The sequence below is a fragment of the Peromyscus leucopus genome, chromosome 9 (genome assembly GCF_004664715.2).
Source record: "Peromyscus leucopus breed LL Stock chromosome 9, UCI_PerLeu_2.1, whole genome shotgun sequence".
Lineage (NCBI taxonomy): Eukaryota > Metazoa > Chordata > Mammalia > Rodentia > Cricetidae > Peromyscus > Peromyscus leucopus.
The window spans coordinates 67,905,156-67,926,982 of record NC_051070.1 but is presented as its reverse complement, the minus strand read 5'-3'; the positions used below and the strand labels follow the sequence as shown (position 1 = coordinate 67,926,982).

The following is a 21,827-nucleotide window of genomic DNA, read 5'->3' as shown; positions in this document are numbered from 1 at the left end:
TCCCGACACCCACTAAGTTTCCAAGGGCTTTATGCTGTGATGGAGCAGTGAGGCGGTCCCCAGGTGGAGAGAGCATTGGGTGCTGAGGAGACCTGGAGGTGGTGGCAGCGGGGGAGGGGGGCATAGATTACGGGGCTTTTCTAGAAATCTAGCCAACAGATTGCTAGTTGCTAACCAGGGAGATGGAAAACATTGGACAGAACCAGTGGCTGGGGTGGGTGACAAGGAGTCCTGGGGAGGAAAGCTGGTTTCTAGTTTGGGTGACAGGAAAGTTCAAATTACAAAGTGAACAGGGAGGGAGAAAAGACTTGGTGAGTAAAGCCTGTAATTCATGTTTCGGCAGGTTGAGTAGAGGTGGAATGTGGGAGTCTGCTCAGAAGAGCCACTCTGCTCAGGAAGTCTAAGAATGGGGAGATTGTGGATAGATGCGTGTGCTGCTGGGAGTGTGTTAAGGCCAAGGAAATGTAGGACAAGAGCCTGGAGAGAAACCACGGTTTAAGAGTGAGTAAGAGTATGGTAGTGCACACCTGTAGTCCTAGCACCTCAGAAGGCTGAAGCAGGAGGATTGCCGAGTTTGACACCCGCCTGGTAAGACTGCCTCAGAACAAGCAAAGGAATGAACAAAAGTGGCAGGCGAGTCTAAAAAAGGGTCTGGGACATGCTCAGAAAGTACTCCAGCAACGTCCGTTAAGAGGACATGGGCAACAGGATCTGACCTTAGGGACAGCCTGCTTAGGGGGGAGGTGACTGCCAGGGCAGTGTGGGTGGAGCAGCAGAGGCAGACTTCACCAGTGACTAACAGGCCAGCAACTGGTCACATGTCTAGATTATGAAATTGAGGCCTAAAGAGGAGGCAAGTTGATGCTAAGGGCTTCAGAGCTTTAGAGAGCTGGATAGCTAGCTACCTGGAGCTACAGCCACCCCCATTCCTAACCTTTTCTCTTTTAGTTTTGAGAGACCCAAGCTCTTAATCCTAAATACTGAAGGGAAGGCATAGGGAAGAACAAAAGGCAAGGGGTGTGCTTAGAGGAAACAGGGTCCACGCTGGTGGGTGGAGGCAGCCACCTACCTCACCAGGAGGTGAAGTCAGCTGAGCAGCACAGGAAGAGGCAGATGTGGGGGGAAGGCCAGCGTGGGAGTGGTTGGAGGGTGGGGCTCTGGTCTCAGTCTGCATTCAGTGGAGCAGAACCTGAGGCTCCCTGCTGTTGGCAGCTGGCGGAAGCTGGTAAAGGATCCAGAGAACTGCTTGACCACTGAGGACCACGTGTGGCTGGAGGCTGTGGGTTTAGGACTACAGTGGATTCTTCATTGGCCCATTTTCTCTGTGTAAATTAGCTGCCAGGAAGAGGGGCAGGGTGCAAGGCGACATTGGATTCTATTTTTAGCATCCCCAAATCTGAGGCGCTTTGGTCCCTACAAAGGAATACCTATTGCCACACGGACTTTACTTACTATTTAATCTGTGTACTTCATAAACCTACTTAAGCAAAAACTGAATACAAAAACACACAGCCAACAAATCAGATTCTATACATTTTACAAGTCAGATCACTTAAACATTGATTACAAATTCAATTAAATCCCGAATATTTTAGTGGAATCACACATCTAATTGGTCAGCTCCTTTAAGAGCTCTGAACATTTTGATAAAGCAAACACATCACTACAAGCATTATACAAGTTTTGTGTGTGTGCGCCCATGTGTGACTGAGTCTAGGTAGCCCAGGCTAGCCTTCAACTTCAGGTCTTCCTGCTTCTGCTTCTCAAGTCCCCAGTTTACAGGTGTGTACCATCACACTAGGCTGGATTGTCCAGGTTTTTTTTTAAATTTATTCTTATTTTATGTGCATTGGTGTTTTGCTGCATGTATGACTGTGTGAGGACGTCAGATCTTGGAGTTACAGACAGTTGTGAGCCGCCATGTGGGTGCTGGGAATTGAACCCAGGTCCTCTGGAAGAGCAGCCAGTGCTCTTAACCACTGAGCCATTTCTCCAGCCCCATGGATTGTCCAGTTTTAAACCTCCACTCTCGCCATAATAAAAACTAGTTTGTAGATTATGAAGTGTATACTATCTCACTCAGACCAAGTTTTGAATTTGGTCTTCAAATTAAAAAAAAAAAAAAAAAAAAAGAGGGATGCACAGCTGTGTGTGGCCTGAAGATAAGCCATCTATCTCTGGGCCAAAAGAAAAGAGGGCATTCCCTCTGTGCCAAGGAGTTCTGGATGGGCAGTTAGTGGAGTCTTGGTTGGAAGTAGGAACTGATTTACCTTCTAAAATGATTAAAACCTGAGTCTCTCTCTCTCTCTCTCTCTCTCTCTCTCTCTCTCTCTCTCTCTCTCTCTCTCTCTCAGGGAGCTGGAGAGACGGCTCAGTGGTTAAGAGCCCTGGTGCTCTTGCAGAGGATCCAGCTCACATTACTCATGGTAGCTCACTGCTGGCTCTAACTCCAGTCTTAAGGGATCTGACATGCTCACCTAGCCTCTGAGAGAACTGTATGTATGTGGTGCAAAGACAAAACACCCATACAAGTAAAAGTAAACTTCTGTATCCCAGAATCTAATCAATATTTATATGTACAATTCAGCTATCATTTGGCTTAAAAGGGCTTATTGGGAAATGTTATCATTTATACTATTTTCTACAGAGAAAATATTTTACTGTTTAAAATAACCCTGGACTTTTAAATTATAACCTGTTTTTATGTTTAGGCTATCTAAGTATTATTTCTCCTACAGTTGTACATAAAATGTTTTTACATTCAAGAAAAGGACAAATACTACAGAACTGTATTACATGAAATATATAGAATATACAAATTCATAGAGACAGAAAGATTAGACGTTATTTCAAGACAGAGAAGAAAGGAATATAGAGCAATGATTTCCTTAGAATATAGAGCAAGTACAGAATCTCTGTTTTGTGTGATGGAAAAACCCCACAAATGGACAGGACATAATATCATGAATGTAATAAATCAATACAATTAATATAATTAATGAATATCATAAACATAATTATTGAATGAATACTGCAAATATAATCAATGAATACCACAAATGTAATCAATATCATGAGTGTAATTAATATCATGAGTATAATTAAAAAATAAAAATAAATAAACTAAAAAAAAAAAAACCCATGTTGGTGTTGATCTTCTTTATGTTGGGTATCTCAGACCCACATCTTTCCCTGCAATGGGTGAACTGTGCCCAGTGTTTTTCTCAACATTCAAAGTCTGTGGTATGCAGATATCTCAGAGCCTATGTGAGATGTCACCAAGACATCTCAGTATGCTGTTACATGGAATGGGGACTTTGCATATGCATGCAGGTGGGGACCTTAAAATAGAAATATTATTATGTATATTCTGGGAGGGTCTAGTCCAAGCACTGAATCCTCAGACTCCAAGAACTCTTCCCTTGGAAGTCAGAAACAAGTAGCAGGCATAGGTCGGGGAGAGTCAAAGGGTGGGGCTGGGCCGGCAGCTTTTGGCTAGAAAACAGGAGACTGGGGACATCAGTGCTACAACTCTAAGGAGCCGCATTCTATGAGTTTGGAAGCGGCTTCTTCCATTCTAGTGAGGAAGACCGCTGCCGTCCACCTTATTTTTGACTTTGTGAACCCTCAATCAGAGAATAGTCACACTCTGTAATACGACTGACATACAGAAACTGTGATAAATAAACAGCATCTTAAACCAGTTGGTGTTTACAAGCTGATCTAGCCTATTGTATTTTGAAAATCTTCCAATGTCCAATTACTCTTCTTTCTTACTGTAAGACTCCTGACTTTTAGCTGGAGACAGTTGCCTAGAATAAAGTACAGACTATGGAGGCTATGGAGATGGCCCTGTGGTTAGAACACTTGCTGTGTGAGCCTGATAAGTTGAGTTTACATCCTTAGAATCCACATACAAGCTGGCCATAACCCATGCATCTGTAATCCTTGTCTCCTAGGGGAAGATAGAATTCCAGAAGCTTCTAGACGAACTAGCCTGATGTACACAGTGATACATTAGAATCACTGTCTCAGACATGGTGGGAGGTGAGGACCAACATCCAAGGCTGTCCTCTGACTCTCTCTCTCTCTCTCTCTCTCTCTCTCTCTCTCTCTCTCTCTCTCTCTCTCACACACACACACACACACACACACACACACACACTCACACACAGAAAATACTACAAAAAGGTAAGTTTGTTTCCTAGTCTGTCCTGGCTTGGTGTGGCCTAGTGTGACTACATTCTAGCAAAGAGATGTAACCAGGAACGGTATATGCAGCTGTCAGGAAACCTTTCAAGGAAGGAGTCCTGCCCTTTCTTCTCTCCTGCTGGGCCGATGTAATTGCTGAAGCTCAAGAAGCCCTCTTGGGCCACAAGGTGTCAGGCCAAGGACCACTGCAGAAGGGGAGCCTGGGCTTTTGCGATCATGAGCGGCTGGCTGTTCATCCTGGACTCCCAGGGGCAGACTCGTCCATGTGAGACAGAACGATCTCTTATCTTGTTTAAATTATTCTTCCTGCTCACAAAGTATGGGCAAATGCTGAAAGAAAATGCTCCCCCACCTCTTTCTCACCCACTCCCCACCCCGTACCCCAGTGCTGGAGTTCAGTCCTGGTGCTTCATGCACATTAGCTCTGCCTCTGAGCTCTCTCTCTCTCTCTCTCTCTCTCTCTCTCTCTCTCTCTCTCTCTCTCTCTCTCTCCTCTCTCATTCCTGGTATTTGTTTAACTTGAGTACTATTATAGCCTTTTAAAAATTTGGCTGTTATGCTCAGTTTGAATTTATTTTCTCTTCATCATGCCATATGTGCTCCAATCCTGCTCCAAACCAAAGTGAGAAGAATAGCGTCTCACCGACCACAGTTCTCCAGATAGACCCATTCATGCTGGACCATGGGATGAAAGAGAGTTCCTGATGCTGGAGGAAGAGGGATGAACCACGGACTCCTGGGTACCAGGAAACTTAAAAAGAATTAGACAGTATGGATCGAGGGAGAGTGGTGCTATGAACAGGCTGCAGGTACAGGGAAGTTAGCTGAGACGTAGCTGGAGGAAGAGAGGTGCTAACAAGAGTGGGGAGTGACTGAAACTCAGATTCCAAAGGTGGGGCAGTTCTAGGAGGTGGCCGAGCGGACACACGGTCACTGATGTGTTGTTCTGTGGCTCATATGTGACCTTTGACCGTGCCTCCGGCTCTGTATACCTGCTCTGGTTTCACCTGTTGGTCAGAGCAAACACACACCCACACACCCACATACACTCCCCCCCACACCCACACATGCCTCGTGTCAGATGAGGGCCAGAGTCCATTGGGACCTGGCCCAGATGGATGGCAGGATTCCTGCCTGCTGACTGTCCCAGTTTATCTGCAGCATGTTGATCATGTTCAGGGTAGGCACATGTCCCCATCCCATCTCTCCAGCTATGGATGCTCTGTGGCCCTCCCCGCACTTCTTTTTATGGCTGGGCTGTCAGCTCCTGTTCACAGGGTGCTGGCTGAGCTCTCTCAGGCTGACTCCTGACAGGATGGAGTCTGCAGGTATGATGTGGCTGGTCCATCTGGGCCCCTGTGGGGAGCCTGTCAGGTTTACCTGTGCCACCTGTCACCAAATAGCACTGCGCGGGGTGGAGAACAGGAGGAGTGGAGCCTGGGGAGTAGTGTCAGCTTCTCTCCTGCCAAATCCTGCTCTGCCAAAGCCAGAACTGAGGCAGGAGAGGGGCAGCAGGAGGCTGGGAGGGCAACCGGAGTGGTAGTGGTGAGGAGTGTTCCATCTAGAGAGTCCATAGCTCAGCTCTTGTCTACTCTTAGCCTCGGGTGTATGGAACAGGATCTCATGCAAGGAGGTGGGCTATAGGCAGCCTGAGGGGGCCTTTCTCTCGCTCCAAAGACGCTTGTTTCTGGGGCGGGGCAGGGCAGGGCAGGGTGGCCAGATGCTAGATATCTGTCTTTCAAAGGCTTGAGTTCTCAGAGTGGGAAGATGAGGAAGCCAGAGAAGCTTGAATACTTCCAGCCACCCAGGAGATTCCCCCGACGGAGGCGCAGGGACACACGGTCCCCAGGGTCCAGGGGAAGCAGCACAGAGCTTGTGGCTGCCTCTCGGGTCACATCAGGGTCATTGGCAAAGGCTGAGACGACTGGCCATGTATTCAGCATCAGGCTCACCTAGGGAGGGGAGCTCAGTTAGGATCTATTTCCAAGCCCTTAGCTCAGGACCCTCATCTTCCCAGGGGCTTCCTTTTGGGAACCAGAGGCTTAATGGGCTCTCCTGTGAGGGCTGAGGGGTGGCCGGTGTTGGGCTCTGCATATCTGCCATACCCTGCTAGCCAGGACCCTCCCTCCTTTGCTCATGGTCCCCAGGATACAGGTCAACAGAAGGGGTACCCAGGGATGTGCTGCATTCTGCTTATGACCCTTCATTCCCCCTGGAGATGGGGCTGGCCCTCGGTTCACCTGGACAGTCTGTCGGTTGTACACCTTTACCACATGGAATCGGAAGCTGTAGACTCCACGGACAGGGGCCACGAAGCATCCCGAGGTCCGATCAAAGCCACCACCCTCATTCACCAGCACCTGAGGGAAGCAGATCCTATTGAGTGGGATTCAGGGACATCACTGGGGTTGGCATTTGTGCCATGAGTAAGGGGAAAAGGGGTGGCAAGCAGGTGTGACAGGAATTTGTGGATTCAAAAATTATGAGACGTGGCTAAGTAAGATAGGTGTGTGTGTGAGTGAAAGGAGGCAAACAGCTGGCCATCATAGGTGAAGGGATATGGTTCCCTTGAAGGCTGAGGGATGCAGAGCGGGCTTGGACAGGAAAGCCCAGGTCCTGGCAGGTCCTCTGGGCAGGGGCAAGGGTATTACCTGGTCGAAGTAGATGGCGCCGACGGTGCCATTGCCGGTTTCCCCTGCTGGTTCATGGTGATGGCTTCGGACTGCAGCAAACGCCACTCGTCCTGGGGGTGCCTCTCCCAGGGCTGCTCCTCCAGGCCCCCCCGCAGCAGGTCGGCCCGGCTCACAGACCACCAGGCACTCCCCCTCCAGCAGGACAGGCTCCGACCCTTCTTGAGCCCACCCAGCCCCTAGGGTCAGAAGCACCAGGGCCAAGGGCAGCTTGGGGTTGGGCCGGTTGGTGGCCATCCCGGCTCGGTACCTCTGTACCTCTCAGCTTTCCCTGTCTTCTGCTCTCCCTCCTCTGCTTCAGGCTTCCAGTTCCTCCTGCCCTGCTCCTCTGTCCTCTCTATGGGTCTGTCACCTAGTGTGGGCACCTCCTTCCCTCTGTTTGTGTCCCACAGCTCTGCCTGGCCTCTCCTCACTCCCGCTATCACTGCGGTTCCCTCCTCCTTGGCAGAGCGCGGAGTGACAGCAGTTGGGCTCTGAGAGGGAGAACAGGGACAGAGACAGGACGGGAGGGCTCCAGCCAGATTCTGAAGCAGGGAGGCGGGACAGTGGGTGATGGAGAGCAACCTCCCTCTGTGTGCGTGTGTACGCTAGACGAAGTTTCTGCAGCTCCTTCCTCATCCTCTCCTTTCCAGAACTCCTCACGGTCTTTTCCCGTGGAATCTCTCTTTTTGTTGGAAGGCGCGTCCTCCTCTTCCCCACAATCTACTTGGTGAAAGTGCTTGTGCCAAGGGCAGTATTCTCTTGTGACTCTGGACCAGTCACTTGCCCTCTTGGCACCTTCGACGACTGTGCAGAACACGCTGGGAGGCGAGCGGGAGAGTTGGCGGGAGGCGTTGTGGGCGTGGGATGGAGAATGTTGGCGACCCGCTAGGCCCCGCGGGGAATGTGGAGGGCGGGCTGGTCGGCCGCAGGGCAGCAGGCGGAGCCGGGGAGGGAGGGAGGGAGGGAGGGCGGTCGGGCGGGCGCGGGAAGAAGCACGCAGCGCTGCCCTGAGCCCCAGCCAGCGCAGCCCTGGCGGGGGAGGAGCCGGGCTGACTCCGCCCCAGGCCGGGAAGTGGAGTCCAAAAACAGAACGCAATGTTGACGAGACCCGTCTAGGTAGGGTGAGGAAGCCCAGAGGTCCTCCCAGATTCGCCCCCGGCCCCAGATCCCTGGGGCGCGGGAGGAGCGCGGGGGCCCCCCCTCCGGGCACCCAGAAGAGCAGGAGGAACTCGCGGCTTGGGCGGTAGGCGCGCCCCTTCCCGGCGCTGGGGAGCTGGAAGCCGCGGCCCGAGGGTGGTCGGGCTGGGGACGGCCACCACGGCCGTCCGCGGGAGGGCGGGCCTGCTCCCGGGCCCTGGGTGGGACGCTTGGCGGTGGACGTCTCCGAGAAGGGGGGCGGGGAGGTGGGCGTGGCTAGAGAAAGAACATGGCAGACAAGGGCACCCCCTCCCAGGACTACCCAGTTACAGCCTCCGGCGGGTGTTCGTCTCCAAAGAGGCTCTCTTCTACTCAGAAATTGCAGAGACCTCTGAGCTTTGAGGATTTCCCCCCACCCACTCACTTCTTAGGATCCCCAGAATGAGCTGGAGGCCTCTTCCCCCTTCCTCTCTCAGGGCGGTGGTCATCGGTGTTCTCAGGCCAGTCGCCCATCCCAGATAGCCTTGTTTACGAAGGATTTCCTCTCCGGGAGAGGCCTGTGTACAGATCATTTTCCATCCTCTCCACCCGCGAGGTGGACGTGCCACCTCCTGGGGTTGTTTACCGGGCCTGTAACTAGGTGCGACCTGTTGATTGTTGGGTGTATGTAGGCCGCGTGATTAGGATTCGGGTTGAAGGGAGACGGAGACTGAGCTTGCCTCTGCCCTTCCAGGACCCCAGGAAGAAGCCATGTCTACTTGGGGGTTTGCTTCCCCGACCCCTGACCGCTTTGCGGTGTCTGCGGTCGCAGAGGACAAGGTTCGGGAGCAGCAGGCTCGCGTGGAGCGCATCTTCAGCGTGGGAATGAGCGTCCTTTCCAGAGACTGCCCAGAGAACCCTCACATCTGGCTGCAGCTTGAGGGCCCCAAAGAAAATGTCTGCAGAGCCAAGGTGAACTCCTCTTCCAGCGCCTCTTAGGAGCCTGCCCCTCCCCTAGGCAGAATCGGAGGAGGGGTTGGGGAGGATCTCTGCCTCTTGGCTGCCTTACCGACTGCCTCTGACCTGAGCTTTGAGGAACTCGGCAATTCTTTTCATGTAGAATTTTGGTTTCACTTCTGCCCTGATGGCCCAGGTACTGCAGGCATTTGGAAACCGATTACTTTGTGCTCTTGGGGATGGATAGTAGAGTAATCCCACTGTGTAGGTAGTCCTTGCCAAGGAATTCACTGGGAGTGGGTGTAGGAGGAGGCTGGCCACATTGCTTTCTTTGGCCTCGAGGAGGACTTGACAGCCTTCTGTCTACAATGGGAATAATAACAGTAGCTACTTGGATGATGCAAGCCCCTGGGGCTCAGGGAGAACAATGAACCTGAGGGGATGGCTTCTAGAAGTTTCCTCTCTGACCTTCCCATCTAGGAATACCTGAAGGGGCTCTGCAGCCCAGAACTGCAGAGTGAAATCCGCTTCCCACCCAGACTGCACTGCGTCTTCCAGGGAGCCCAAGGCCTCTTCCTTGACTGCCTGTCCTGGAGCACGTCTGCCCACCTGGTGCCCCTGGCTCCCGGCTCTCTGATGATCAGTGGCCTCACTGAGGCATTTGTGATGGCCCAGAGCCGGGTGGAGGAGTTAATGCAGCGGCTGAGCTGGGATCTTCAGCTGCCGTCTTGTCCTGGAGCCTCTGCCAGTGCTGGAGTGCTGAGAGACTTCTCGGCCCTGCTGCAGACCAGGGTGGATGCCTACACAGAGGCCCTGCTGCAGCTGCCCCTGGCTGTCCAGGAGGAGCTCCTAAGCCTGGTACAGGAGGCATCCAGAGAGCAGGGGCCACAGGCGCTGCCCTCTCGTGAGCAGGGGAGCCCGGGCCTGTGGAGTGCTCAGTTCCAGGGAGTTAGGGCTCCCTTGAATGAAGGTGGGGAACCCCCGGGCACTGGAGTGGCGGGGTGGGGAGAGTCAAGGGCAGCAAGAGGAGAAAGTCACACTATGGAGAAGAGGGGAAGGAAACAGGATGGTGTCAGGGACATGTATCCAGGGCGGAAGGAGCCGCCTGGGGAACACGTCTGGGAGAGAGGGGTGGCTTTTAAGTCGCAACCGGCAGGCGCAGGAGCAGAAGAGGCAGCAGCACCCTTGAAGGGAAAGGCCTCGGGGAAGGAGGAGGGGCCTCAGCAAAGAGGAGGGTTCCCTATGCAGGATGAACCTTCCGGTGCCCATGTGCCCCCTCAGAGGGCAGCTCCAACTCGGGGAGCCTCTCTCCTCCAGCGGCTCCATAATGGGAATACCTCACCCCCAAGAGTACCTAGCCCCCCACCTGCGCCGGAACCCCCGTGGCACTGTGGGGACCGAGATCGGGGAGACAGGGGAGACAAGCAACAGGCTGGCGCTAGAAGTCGAGGGTCTCCATGGAAACGAGGCACTCGAGGGGGCAACTTGGTGACTGGCACTCAGCGGTTCCAGGAAGCCTTACAGGATCCTTTCACCCTGTGCCTTGCCAATGTGCCCGGCCAGCCAGATCTCCGTCACATTGTCATCGATGGCAGCAACGTGGCCATGGTGTAAGTAGCTGGTGAGGCGGAGGTCTGAGGAGGGAGGATGAGCCGGGCATCTTGGTTTCTTCTGGAGACCTCTGCCGAGGGGCGGGGCGGGTAGTGCGGCGTCCTCTGGGTCCTGAGTGCTGACCCTTTCCGTTGCAGGCACGGCCTCCAGCACTACTTTTCAAGCCGAGGCATTGCTCTTGCTGTGCAGTACTTCTGGGATCGCGGGCACCGTGACATAACCGTCTTTGTGCCGCAGTGGCGCTTCAGTAAGGATTCCAAGGTCAGAGGTAAGTTGGGTCTGGCCATCCGGGTCCTGGGTGAGACTGTGTCTGCCTCGAGGAGAACCCTGTTGTATATCTTGTTCTGTAGAGAGTCACTTCCTGCAGAAGCTGTACTCACTGAGTCTGCTTTCCCTGACACCCTCACGAGTCATGGATGGCAAGAGGATTTCTTCCTATGATGACAGGTATTTGCTCCTCCCCTGGCCCCAAGTTTGACATTTAAGGAGTCTCAGTGGGACTTTGAGTAGGAGAGAGATACTCCTGACTTCTGTCTTCCAGCCTCAGAAGGGGAGTTAGTGTCCGTGGGACCTAAGATGGGAGAGGTAAATGAGCTCTGCAGGTGACATGAGACGGACTGGAGACAACTCTGTTTGCCTGCTCATCATTCACCTTGTGTTTACTGTCTAGAAAATGCCGGTGTAACGGAGAGCTAGGAAAGCCGGTGACATGAATGGCTGGCAGAATTTCCAAACGTAGAGAAATTCTTCGAACATTCTGGGAAAGGGAGAGTAAACCTTCAAAATAAATAAAATGCAGAAACACAGTCTTTGAATACTAGGACTGCCTAGAACACCGTTCAGTGAGAGATCACCAGACGCAGAATGGAACAGAATGTCAGAACTAGGGCTCCAGGTTTCATTATTGATCTGCTCTCCATGGCCTCGGCCCCACCTCTTAGTGAATCAACCTCTTTGTCTCAGGATCCTTCTCCATTCATTCACCCTCCTTGTGAATATCAAAAGAAGATAAGGTATGTGCTTGCCTCATTCCTGCAGCTAAGCAAGAGTCTAGTGACAATTCCCTCTTAACATTGCATGGGCCCAGTTAAGTGTTGCATGAAGCTGGGTGTGGTAGTCACGCCTGTAATCCCAGCACGTGAGATTGAGGCAGGATAATCCCTATGCATTTGAGGCCAGCATGAGCTACAAAGTATGTTCCAGGCTAGCCTGGACTACAAAATGAGACCCTGTCTCAATAAACTAAAAAGAAAAAAGAAAGGAAAAAAGAGATGCATGAAATATTATCACTATTTACAGAGGCAGATACAAAGGGTAAGTGGTTAACTCCCTGGACAAAAGTTACCATATAGGCTAAACAGAAATCATAGGGTGTCCTCCTGCTACACTTGTACACACATGGTGTGGAAATATATACATTTTAAAGCTGATTAACTAGTTTAAGTTTTCCTAATTTTTGTGTAAAATAAAAAAAAATTTTTTATGTGTAGTAATGTTTTGCCTATATGTATGTATGTGCACTATGTGCATGCTTGGTGTCCACAGAGTCCAGAAAAGTTAAAAAAAAAAAAAACAAAAAACCTTAAGGAGGGTTTATTTTAGCTCCCAGGTCCAGGTTACAATCCATTATAACTGGGAAGTCACAGTAGCAGGAACTTACGGGAGCTGGTCACATCGCATTCGTAACCAGGACGAGAGAGCACCAAATGCATACACGATAGTGCTCACCTTGCTTCCTCTACTCGTAGGGTCCAGAATCCCCTGCCTAGGGAATGGTGGCACTCACAGTGGTCGGGTCTTTCCACTGTAATTAGCCACATCCTTACAGACTGCCCAATCTAGACGATCCCTCAGTGTGAACTCTTCTCAGGTGACTGTGTTAAATTAAGTTCACAATTAAAAACCAACCAGCTTAGTGGTGTGTTTTATCTTTCCAGACATTTAACTTTTACTCCTTAGAAGTCAATAGTATTTTACAAGAGGTACTTAACTTTCTTCTTGTCTTAGATTTCTGATACTGTGATAATTACTGTGATCCAAAGAAACTTGGGAGGAGGGGGTTTATGTATCTTAAAAGTTTCAGGTAATAGTCCATCTCTGATTGGAAATCAGGGGCAGGAACCGGTGCAGAGACCACAGAGGAATGATACTTACTGGCTTGCTCAGCTCACTTTCTAATACCACCCAGGGCCACCAGCCTAGAGGGGGCAATGCCTCCAGGTCGCCAGACCTTCCTCTATCAATTAGCAATCAAGAAAATGGCCCTCACCCTTGCCTACAGGCAATCTAATGGAGTCATTTTCTCAATTAAGGGTCCCCTTCCCAGATAACTGTATATTGTGTCAAGTTGACAGAAAACCAGCCAGGACTCTCCTGATGCCACTGTTACTTTTTTGGACAGGATCTCACTTGGTAGCCCTGGGCTGGACTGGTACTTCACCTGTGGGCCAGGTTGGCTTTGAGCTTGTGGTCATCCTTCTGCTTCTGCCTCCCAAGTGCTGTTATTTTGTTTTAAGGCCTAGATTTTAGTTCATCTAAGATAGTAACTTTTTGTCCACATCGACATTGTAACAGAATTGATAGTGAGGACTGAGTCAGTTTTAATGCATAGTGGTGTAGAACCTAGTGGATACATGATACAGACTTGGACGTTCTCTTCATTATGGTGTAAGTCAGCACAGCAGAGCACAACAAAGCCTGCTGAACGAGTGTGCTGAGCAGGATGTAGCCTAACATGAGAGCCGGAAGTCCTTAACTAGAAAGCACCTTTTGTGTACTTGAGGTAGCACAGCACCCCCTTAGCTTGTTTCCCACACACCTGTTCTACCAAATCCCGATTCCCGGTCTTCTCTGTACCACAGTGCCTTTCAGACACCGACTGCCCACTTCAGACTAGGTACATGACTTGGAGAAAGAACCCTGGGGCAAGAGTTGGTCCTTGGCTTCAGAAGGCCCCAAACGAAGTGAACAACAATAAAAACTCCTGTAAATCAAGCACTACAGGAACTCACGGAAGGGAGCCTTGTTGTGACTGGGTGTTACAGGAAGGAAGGGGTTGGGAGTTTTGATTGAGAAGGATGTGGGATGGGCTGGATCTCTTTGATTTTTAAACCTTTCAAAAGTTAGTTCATTCCCCACCACCTTGTGAATCTTACTCTGTGGATGGAGAATTAGTAAAATGGGACCTGGCCATGGTGGCAAATGCCTTTAAATGCCAATACTTGGGAGGTAGAGGCAGAGGCAGGAAGTTTGAGGTTAGCTTCAGCTATTCAGTAAGTTGGAGGCAAGTCTGGGCTATGTGAGCTCATGTCTCAAAAATAAAACAAAACCAGAAAGTTACTAAAGTGGGGCTCAGGTGTCTTTAAAAAACTTTATAGTTTTGGGGTTGGAGAGGTGGCTCAGCAGTTAAGAGCACTGGTTGCTCTTGCAGAGGTCCTGAGTTCAATTCCCAGCACCAGCGCGACAGTTCACAATCTGATGCCCTCTTCTGGTCTGCAGACATACATGCAGACAAAGCACCTGTATGCATGAGAAATAAACCTTATAACTGGACCATTTTATTTTTCTATTTATTTTTTGAGGTAAGGTCTCATGTAGCCAGGTTGGTCTCAGGCTCATTGTGTGACTAAGGACAGCCTTGAGCTTCTGATTGTCCTGTCCCCACCTCCCGAGTGCTGGTGTATGTTTCCATGCCCAGCCTATGTGGTGCCGGAGATTGAACCTAGGGCCTGCTGCAGCTAGGTGAGCGCTCTGCCAGCTGAGCGACACTGCCAGCTCCCAGAAAGCAAGTTCCTTAGGTGGCTGCCATGGTAAAGGTTTGGGGTACACTCTGAGATGGAGGGGATAGTTTGAGAAACTGAAGCCAGAGAGCGGAGGACGTGTTAAGAGTGCAGTCTGATCATTGATCTCAACTCCAGTTGAGGGTGCATTAGGGAATACCGGCAGAGAAAAGGCTGTAAAGGGGACGTGGAGGTGGATTCTAGAGGCCTTAGCTGCCAGCCTGGACATGTGGACCTTATTCACGGCCGCTCACTTGGGCTGGGTTGGGGTGAAGGGCAGGTGGGGAAGAGCTCTGTGTAGGGCAAGAGCAGGTGAGACCGGAGGATGGTGAGGTGAGGCAGGTGAGGTGGTGGGAGCCTGGTAGCAGTCTTAGTTTTAATGTCTGAATTATTAAGGTGATTGTGGCCCTGGAAAGAAAGGCGGCGTGGGAAGGTCCGAGGAGGAATGCAGATTTGTGAGTGACTGGCGGGGCAGGAGAAAGTTATAGCTAGCTTTTACTGTTTCTCAGTGTTCAGTAAAGGCCTGTGGTGAATGGGATGCTGTTGGGAGACTACCTTGGGCTCATCACTGTTCTCCTCTAACTCTGGTGCCTATGTCTCGTTAGTCACTTGTGGCTGGGGGATGGAGAGGGGAGGAGCTTAATATCCCAACTACTTGGAAGGCTGAGGCAGGAAGATTGAGAGTTCAAAGCCTGCTGGGGCTACAGAGTGAATTCAAGGCTAGACCGAGTAACTTAACAAGATCCTGTCTCCAACTTTTTTATTTGTTTGTTTTTGAGACAGAGTCTCCCTATGTAGCCCTGGCTGTCCTGGAACTAAGTAGACCAGGCTGGCTTAGAACTCAAGAGATCCACCTGTCTCTGCCTCCTGAGTGCTGGGATTAAAGGTGTGCGCCACCATACCCTGCCTGTCTCTGATTCCCACTCCCTTGGTCTGTCTGTCTGTCTGTCTACCTACCCATCATCTCAGTGGTAAAGCACTTGCCTAGGATGCATGAGGGTCTGGGCTCAATTCCCAAGAAGCCCCCCATCACCCTTCTTCACTTGAATAAACGAGTCTGGAGATGGCCTCCATCACCAGCATTGGGTCACAGGCATTGATAGCGTATTGTGGGATCGATCCTTGGAGAATCCCAGAATGGTTTCTGTGTTTTTTTGGAGACAGGTTCATGGTGAAGCTGGCTGAAGAGACTGATGGGATCATTGTCTCCAATGACCAGTTCCGGGACCTGGCAGAGGAGTCTGACAAGTGGATGGCGATCATCAGAGAGCGGTGAGGATAGGGCACCGACTCAGGCCTTTCTCTAAAACCAGCTCTTCTCAGGCCACTGGGTGAGAATCCTGGGGATGGGCTTGAAGATGCCTCAAAGGATGATAGCCAGGAGCTCCGGGTGGTGTCGGTCTCGGCAAGGTAGGCAAGGTCATTTCTGTGACTCCCTCTTTCCTCATCCAGCCTGCTGCCTTTCACCTTTGTGGGGAACCTCTTCATGGTCCCAGATGACCCCCTGGGGCGAAATGGCCCCACCCTGGATGAGTTCCTGAAGAAGACAGACAGGTAATGCCCCTGCTTCTGCCCGCAGCCTGTCGATACGCTCCTCTTAAGGATCGGAGGCTTGGATGGGAGTGTTGCAGTTTGGGGCCAGCTTAATTCTGCAGTAGTATTGAGTTTGAGGGGCTGCCCTTTAAAGTCCCCCCAGAGAACCCTGACACAGAGCTTTGTACTAGGGAGAGAAACTTTGATTTTTCTCTCTGGTCAGTGTGTTTGATGGAGTGATTTGGGAGATGTTTGCACGTCATGCTAGCCAGTTGTACCCCCACACCTTTTTGTTGGCTCATTAAGCAAGCGATTAAGCAGGACTACTTCTCATTAGGGTTGTCTTCCTAGTGGGTTGATACTGCCACTCGGTGGCCGGCTTAGGAAACTTCACAAATTCATCTCCTGAAGCTGGACATCGTCGGTCAGTCTGGATGAGGCTCCCTGAGACCGAGTTTTTCTCCAGAGTGCATCCATGTTTACTCTGCTTTTCTCCAGGAAACAGGGCTCTTCTAAGGCTCACCAGCCCCCCAGAGGCCCCCCAGAGCATGGGAATCAGCAGCAGGGGAAGCAGGGGAAGGAAGAGGAAACAGGCAGCGGGGGCATTCGGAAGACCCGGGAGACAGAGCGGCTCCGGCGCCAGCTGCTGGAGGTGTTTTGGGGTCAGGACCACAAGGTGGACTTCATCCTGCAGCGGGAGCCATACTGCCGGGATATTAACCAACTTTCGGAGGCCCTGCTGAGCCTCAACTTCTGAGCCTTACTTGCTTGCCTAGCTGCTGCCCTACCAGATTCAGCGTCCCCCAGCCCAGCCCAGCCCAGCCCAGCCCCTTCTTTACAGTCCCCTCTGCTGCTCAGACTGTGACCCAGATGGTGCTTTGGCTTGAGAAGGGGATTTGAGTGTGGGAATAATCTTGCCTTGGGGTACTTTGAGTACAGGTCCATAAAAAGTGACTCAAGCTGAGCCAGGACCGCAACCAGCTCTTAGGTTTGATCAGATCGAACCCCCCGAACCTCATCTTTGCAAAGGGTTTCTGTAGGGTGTAGACGCTCCTCCTGAAGACTGGGAGCGTTGGCCTCACCTCCAAGGTAAACTGAGTTGGAGCCTAGGGTAAGCTGGAGGTGGCACAGAGGGCTAAATTGAGGAAGGCGGCATCCTTCTGGGTTCCTAGGAGAGGCTGAGCTGGCTGGGATCTGCAGGGGCCACAGTGCTGTGTGGGCTGTTGCATTGGGACAGCAGAGACCAGAAGGCAGAGGGGCGGGGGTCCCAGTCTCAGGTATGTCTGCCTGTGACCTGGGCGGAGTCGCTTGGCCTTTACTATGTCTAGATATTAGGCATAAAAAAAAAAAAAAAAAACCTTTGAGAGGAATGATGAGAACAGAGGCAGGCTCCTGTGAGGAAGTGATCTTGGATCATGTCTCAGGTGTGTCTGCCTGGGGCTGCATAGGCTCCCTACCCTACACGTCCTGGTCAGAGGTGTCCACAGTCCGTACCTCAGTGTAACACTGGGTTTTCAGCAGAACGTGCCCTGCAATGGCTGCATCCTTTTCCAGCAACCTTCAAAACACATATTAACAAAGTAGTTGTTAGGGTTGATTGTCCAATTACCTAAATACTCTCAGGGTTCCTAGAAGTGGCAGCTGGTCAGCTGCATTCAATTGTTTGTTTACAGACTCATAAATGTGTCAGAAAGGCCCTGGTTAAACCCTCTCTCTGGTGGTGAAGCCATGCTTTACAGCAACAATGTTAGTGGGCTCTATCTAATATTTCCTTTATGGAAGGCGGAGGTTGCATTGGGCTTTGTGTATGGTGAAGAAACTAGTTTCTGGGAAAAGACACCTGATTGGTCACAGATCAACTCCACTGACCTATCATGACCAACTGTTTACATCCTGATTCCCACAAGTCATTGTGCTGCATCTGCTTGATTCCTCTGCCAGGGAATTTACTCTGTAAGGTGGCACATTCCTAACCTGGATGTAGTTGTTCCAGTAGCTTCTTGTCCAGTGTAGTAACATGCTTCTATTACTTTTACCTTCCCCAGGAATAACTCAGAGCTAGTCAACTTCTCAGATCAAGAGGTAAGGCAGGTGCCCCTGGGTTCAGCTGTTTGGGACCTTGTAGCAAGCCCCTGAATTAGATTCTTTTCTGTTTGGCTGACTTCAAGTGACACAGAGAGTTGACTGTGTGTGGAGCTCAGTGATCAGAGAGAGGGTCCCTAGGTGCCAGTGTCTTTGCCTGTGTCATTGGGCAGTTTTCACCTCTATCCCAGATAGAGTCCCAGATTGACTCAGGCTGGGACAGCTGCATTGGAGACAGACTGATCAGGGAAATGACAGTGACTCTTCTCAGTGCCCAGGAAACAGTGACTGGTCTGAACTGGTTGCCAGTCGAACTGCTTTTCAACTGCTCTTTTCACTTGCCATAGTGGTGGGTGTAGAGAAGGCCAGAATTAGCTTCCTTTTTATGCTGTGGGCCCTGGAAGGCTGAAGTGTTCCTAGCAGATGAGAGACAAATCCTAGGCTTATAGAGGGACATTGGCTCTGTGTTTCTGCAGTATGAGGCGGGACCTGCATGTGTTTGCTACATTAATTCACTGTCACTGTGAAATGCTGAAGGCTAACGTACAGGGCCTTCCCCCACGTTTGCTGGCATCCTCTGAACTGGTGGTTGGGGTGGCACCGGAACTCACTGGAAATAGATCCTTATATGTATTGTCTTTAACCTCGGTCATAACCTCATTTCTCACCAGCTCATTTGGAAAGAGATACCAAGAAAGAGAGAGATTGCATGTTATACCATTCAGAACCTCATTTAGGAAGAAGAGCCATCTGGAGTAAAATCTAGTTCTTAAGAGAAGTTCTAGGAGAATCTAAGCCAAAGAGACAGCTGAAGCTAGTGATATACTTTATTGCCATAACTTAGAACTTTCTCCACACAGCATAGAGGAGAACTGGGGCAACAGTGTGACCCACAAGAAGCTGAAGAGGTTAAGGTTAGAATGAGATTGCAACCTTGACTGGAGTTCCTCAGATGGGGATGGACCAACAATTCGGGAAGGAAGTGAGGAGCAGAGGTTCGAAGACCCAGATAGATGGCTTCTGTTCACAACTACAGGGCTCACCTGAACCCATCCTCAGTATGTAGGAACAGGCCTCAGCTCCTGCCTTGGGGTCCTCCACTTAGGTGACAACATCTTTCAAGGCAGCCCCCAACTCTGGGAAGGAATACTGGTAGCCAGTGGCCAGTGTCCGCCGTGGGACCACTTTCTGGCCTTCCAACAGCATGGTGGCACGTTCTCGTCCAAAGACTGCTTGTACCACAGTGCTGGGGACAGGTATGAAGGCTGGGCGGCCCAGGGCAGCACCCAAGGCTTGGGCAAACTCGGCATTGGTAGTGGTGTATGCTGGAGCCACCCCATTCAGGACTCCTTGGACGTGGTCCGCTTCAAGGGCATGAGTCAGAATTCCTGCCAGGTCACCAATATGTATCCAGGGGAAGAACTGGTGACCTGAACCAATGGGGCCTCCCAGGCCCAGGCGGAAGGGCAGAAGCATGTGGCCGATGGCACCACCCCCTCGGCCCAGCACAACCCCTAAAGCAGGCAAGAGAGGTGGTACAGGAAGGTTGCTTAGCCCTGACAAGCTGCACTACTCTGATTTCTCTTTTCCCTTCCTCGCTTTCTTCCCGTGTCGATTTGGAGTGGAGAGAGCTGAGGGTTATGGACCTTCCTGGGACGTTCCCTCTCTAGGTTAGCTAGAGTGACGTGTCCTCTCACTGTAAGCTCAGCCCTCCCCGGCCCACAGATCTTCCACTTTGCCTGGTTCCCAGGCCCTCGGTCCTCACCTGAACGTACCACGACCTGGCGTGTAGACTCTCCAGGAAGCTTGGCTGCTGCTTCCCATTTGGTTACCAGGTTGGAGAAGAAGTCAAAATCCCCTCCCGGGCTGTCTTCGTCATACTCCTCCGTCAGGCTTGGCTGGTAGTAAGCTGCCACGGGAGAGCAGTCATTTGCTCTGGCTGGCCCTGTCCCGCTGGGCTCTCCGCAGTTCAAGGCTCCCTAGCCTCATTCTCTCTGACCCTTTGGCTCTCCACAGGAGAAGAAAGGACCGTGACTTTCCCCCTTGAGCTTCATGTGTTCCTGCCTGCAAGTCTAGCCTTTGGCTGCAGGGCTATACCCAGAGGCTGCTAGCTTGTAGTGGTTAGGGACAGAAACCTGGGTGCCAGGCTGCTTGAGCTCCCCCATTCCTGATGTCTGTGACTTTCTGGCAAGTTACTTCTCTGTGTGAACCATTTGTATCTTCAATATGGGAGTAACTGTACCTACCTCATAAGGTTGTTGCAAGGATTAAAATAACATGTATAAATTACTTAGTATGGTGGCTACTACTTCCATTTTAATTGTTTACAATGATGTGGTCTCAAGGGCGACACACCGATAGGAGGCTGTTCATAAAGAACTGTGGTCCAAAAAGCAAGGGACTTGGGAGTAGGTAGACTACCTCAGCATTAGGACTGGCATCATTCTGAGGGCTTCTGATAAGGACTTCTAGCTTTGAGTCTCTAGCCACGTACACTCCCCACTCCCTTCACACCCAGAAATACCACACAGTGAAAATACAGAGGTTGGGAGAAACCTGCTGTGGCTGGAGGGCCTAGAAGCTATACCGGAAAGGATCTACGCTCTAAGGTGCTGCAGTGGGGGGTGGCTAGCCCCAAGGGCCCGAGCTGCTTTCTCCCTGTTAATGGAAGAGGTTGGTGATTTGGGGGCATACCTACACCTGTGACTAGGATCCATGCCTGGGGAGGGTGGGCGGCTTGGGTGATGGCTTCAGCTAGCAAGTGGGTGGTATCCAGGCGGCTGGTAAGAACCTCTTTTTGGAAAGTTTCGTTCCATCTGGAGAGAAGATAAAAGGTCAGAAGTACAGACATGCATCCAACCCATATCGTCACAACTTGCCCTGACTGTTCGAATGCATAACTCAGGGTGGCTAGGAAAGGTTAAGACTTTCCCCTCTCCATGATAGGCATGGACTATGTATGTCTTTCTTAGGACACGGGTATAGAACAGGCTCCAAGGTCAAGCGAGGCACAGTACATGTCTACCATTTACAGCTCACAGCAGTGGACCCTCTCCCTCTGGGCAGGCGATACTGCTTTATGGCCCCGCTGACCTTCGCAGAGGGTTGAGGATGTTCTCTCCAGCCAGGTTGATGACGACATCGCAGAGGGGCAGCCCCGACCTAATGAGCTCATTCTGTTGGAGAAAGGCACAGAACCTCCTGGCCCTGTCCTTCCCTGCCTCCGCAAACTGCCCTCCCACACACCTTGCAGAGGCTGGACGTACCCACGTGATCCGACCCGGCCCTGGCTGCCGGGAGACCCACGTCACGGTGTGGCCCCGGGCTTTCAGCAGGTGGGTTAGGGCTGTGCCAATGAACCCCGTCCCGCCACCTGATGGGAGAGCACAACGTGTGTATACCCCCGAGTGGAGGCAGGCCTGTCTCCTCTGACACCAGGCCTCTCCTCCACCCCACCCCGCCCTGCAGCGGGGACACAGGTCCCAGGGTGTCAGGGCTTCGGCCCTGGGGGCTGGGGAACCAAGGCTAGGTTGCTTGCTTAGAAGATCGCGCCCAGTGGGGCTGGTCTCCCAGCTCTCAGCCCGCCCGCGACTCCTCTCTCCGCCCGCCCTCACCCACGAGCACCCGCATAGCGACAGGAAACTAACACGCCTGCGCGAGATTTAAATACCGGTCGCGACTACGCGCCTCAGTTCACGCGAATTTCAGGACTAGGTGAACTAACCGCCCCCCCTCCTCCCTACCCCCTCCACCCCACCCCCGACCCGGAAGGAGTTATATAGCAATCGCCGCGAAAGACGAAGCTTGCCCGGGAGGAGAGGTTGATGACGCAGGAGAGAGGGGAGTACGAAGTGCAGAAGGGACC

General features: G+C 51.6%; 3 protein-coding genes across 10 annotated transcripts; 1 reads left to right on the top strand and 2 right to left on the bottom strand.

Annotated features, from left to right (window-relative positions):
* Positions 1-3,773: 3,773 nt before the first annotated feature.
* On the bottom strand, positions 3,774-7,722 carry Cbln3 (cerebellin 3 precursor). The gene is made up of 3 exons (XM_028892226.2): positions 6,864-7,722; positions 6,453-6,572; positions 3,774-6,164 (listed from the first exon to the last, which is right to left on the bottom strand). Exons 1-3 carry the CDS (start codon positions 7,137-7,139, stop codon positions 5,967-5,969), a joined length of 594 nt encoding a protein of 197 aa, XP_028748059.1. The 5' UTR covers positions 7,140-7,722; the 3' UTR covers positions 3,774-5,966.
* A 166-nt stretch (positions 7,723-7,888) lies between these two features.
* Positions 7,889-17,265, top strand: Khnyn (KH and NYN domain containing). 4 transcript variants are annotated; one of them, XM_028892140.2, is made up of 8 exons: positions 7,893-8,127; positions 8,755-8,972; positions 9,438-10,567; positions 10,706-10,836; positions 10,919-11,015; positions 15,512-15,619; positions 15,800-15,901; positions 16,379-17,265. In XM_028892140.2, the coding sequence occupies exons 2-8, from the start codon at positions 8,772-8,774 to the stop codon at positions 16,635-16,637; spliced, it is 2,028 nt and encodes a 675-aa protein (XP_028747973.1). In that variant the 5' UTR covers positions 7,893-8,127; positions 8,755-8,771; the 3' UTR covers positions 16,638-17,265. The 4 variants fall into 4 exon arrangements, 3 of the variants coding, with proteins under 3 accessions (XP_028747973.1, XP_028747974.1, XP_028747975.1); XM_028892141.2 differs by having other exon boundaries at positions 7,895-8,000; XM_028892142.2 differs by lacking the exon at positions 7,893-8,127 and adding an exon at positions 8,192-8,661.
* Positions 17,266-18,771: 1,506 nt separating this feature from the next.
* Sdr39u1 (short chain dehydrogenase/reductase family 39U member 1) lies at positions 18,772-21,624 on the bottom strand. 5 transcript variants are annotated; one of them, XM_028892144.2, is made up of 6 exons: positions 21,577-21,624; positions 21,229-21,335; positions 21,056-21,138; positions 20,657-20,778; positions 19,728-19,871; positions 18,772-19,476 (listed from the first exon to the last, which is right to left on the bottom strand). In XM_028892144.2, the coding sequence occupies exons 1-6, from the start codon at positions 21,590-21,592 to the stop codon at positions 19,064-19,066; spliced, it is 885 nt and encodes a 294-aa protein (XP_028747977.1). In that variant the 5' UTR covers positions 21,593-21,624; the 3' UTR covers positions 18,772-19,063. The 5 variants fall into 5 exon arrangements, with proteins under 5 accessions (XP_028747977.1, XP_037064407.1, XP_028747978.1 ...); XM_037208512.1 differs by having other exon boundaries at positions 20,661-20,778; positions 21,577-21,598; XM_028892145.2 differs by lacking the exon at positions 21,577-21,624 and having other exon boundaries at positions 20,661-20,778; positions 21,229-21,548.
* Between the last annotated feature and the right edge of the window lie 203 nt (positions 21,625-21,827).

Excerpts from the sequence above, each read along its gene's own strand:
- Cbln3 (XM_028892226.2), bottom strand. The coding sequence starts at position 7,139 with ATGGCCACCAACCGGCCCAACCCCAAGCTGCCCTTGGCCCTGGTGCTT. Across the intron at positions 6,573-6,863 it reads GCGCCATCTACTTCGACCAG|GTGCTGGTGAATGAGGGTGG; the intron begins GTAATACCCTTG and ends TGCTTCCCTCAG. Across the intron at positions 6,165-6,452 it reads ACAACCGACAGACTGTCCAG|GTGAGCCTGATGCTGAATAC; the intron begins GTGAACCGAGGG and ends TCCCCTCCCTAG.
- Khnyn (XM_028892140.2), top strand. The coding sequence starts at position 8,772 with ATGTCTACTTGGGGGTTTGCTTCCCCGACCCCTGACCGCTTTGCGGTG. Across the intron at positions 11,016-15,511 it reads ATTTCTTCCTATGATGACAG|GTTCATGGTGAAGCTGGCTG; the intron begins GTATTTGCTCCT and ends TTTTGGAGACAG. Across the intron at positions 15,620-15,799 it reads ATGGCGATCATCAGAGAGCG|CCTGCTGCCTTTCACCTTTG; the intron begins GTGAGGATAGGG and ends TTCCTCATCCAG.
- Sdr39u1 (XM_028892144.2), bottom strand. Across the intron at positions 21,139-21,228 it reads GGCCGGGTCGGATCACGTGG|AATGAGCTCATTAGGTCGGG; the intron begins GTACGTCCAGCC and ends TTTCTCCAACAG. Across the intron at positions 20,779-21,055 it reads ATCCTCAACCCTCTGCGAAG|ATGGAACGAAACTTTCCAAA; the intron begins GTCAGCGGGGCC and ends TCTTCTCTCCAG.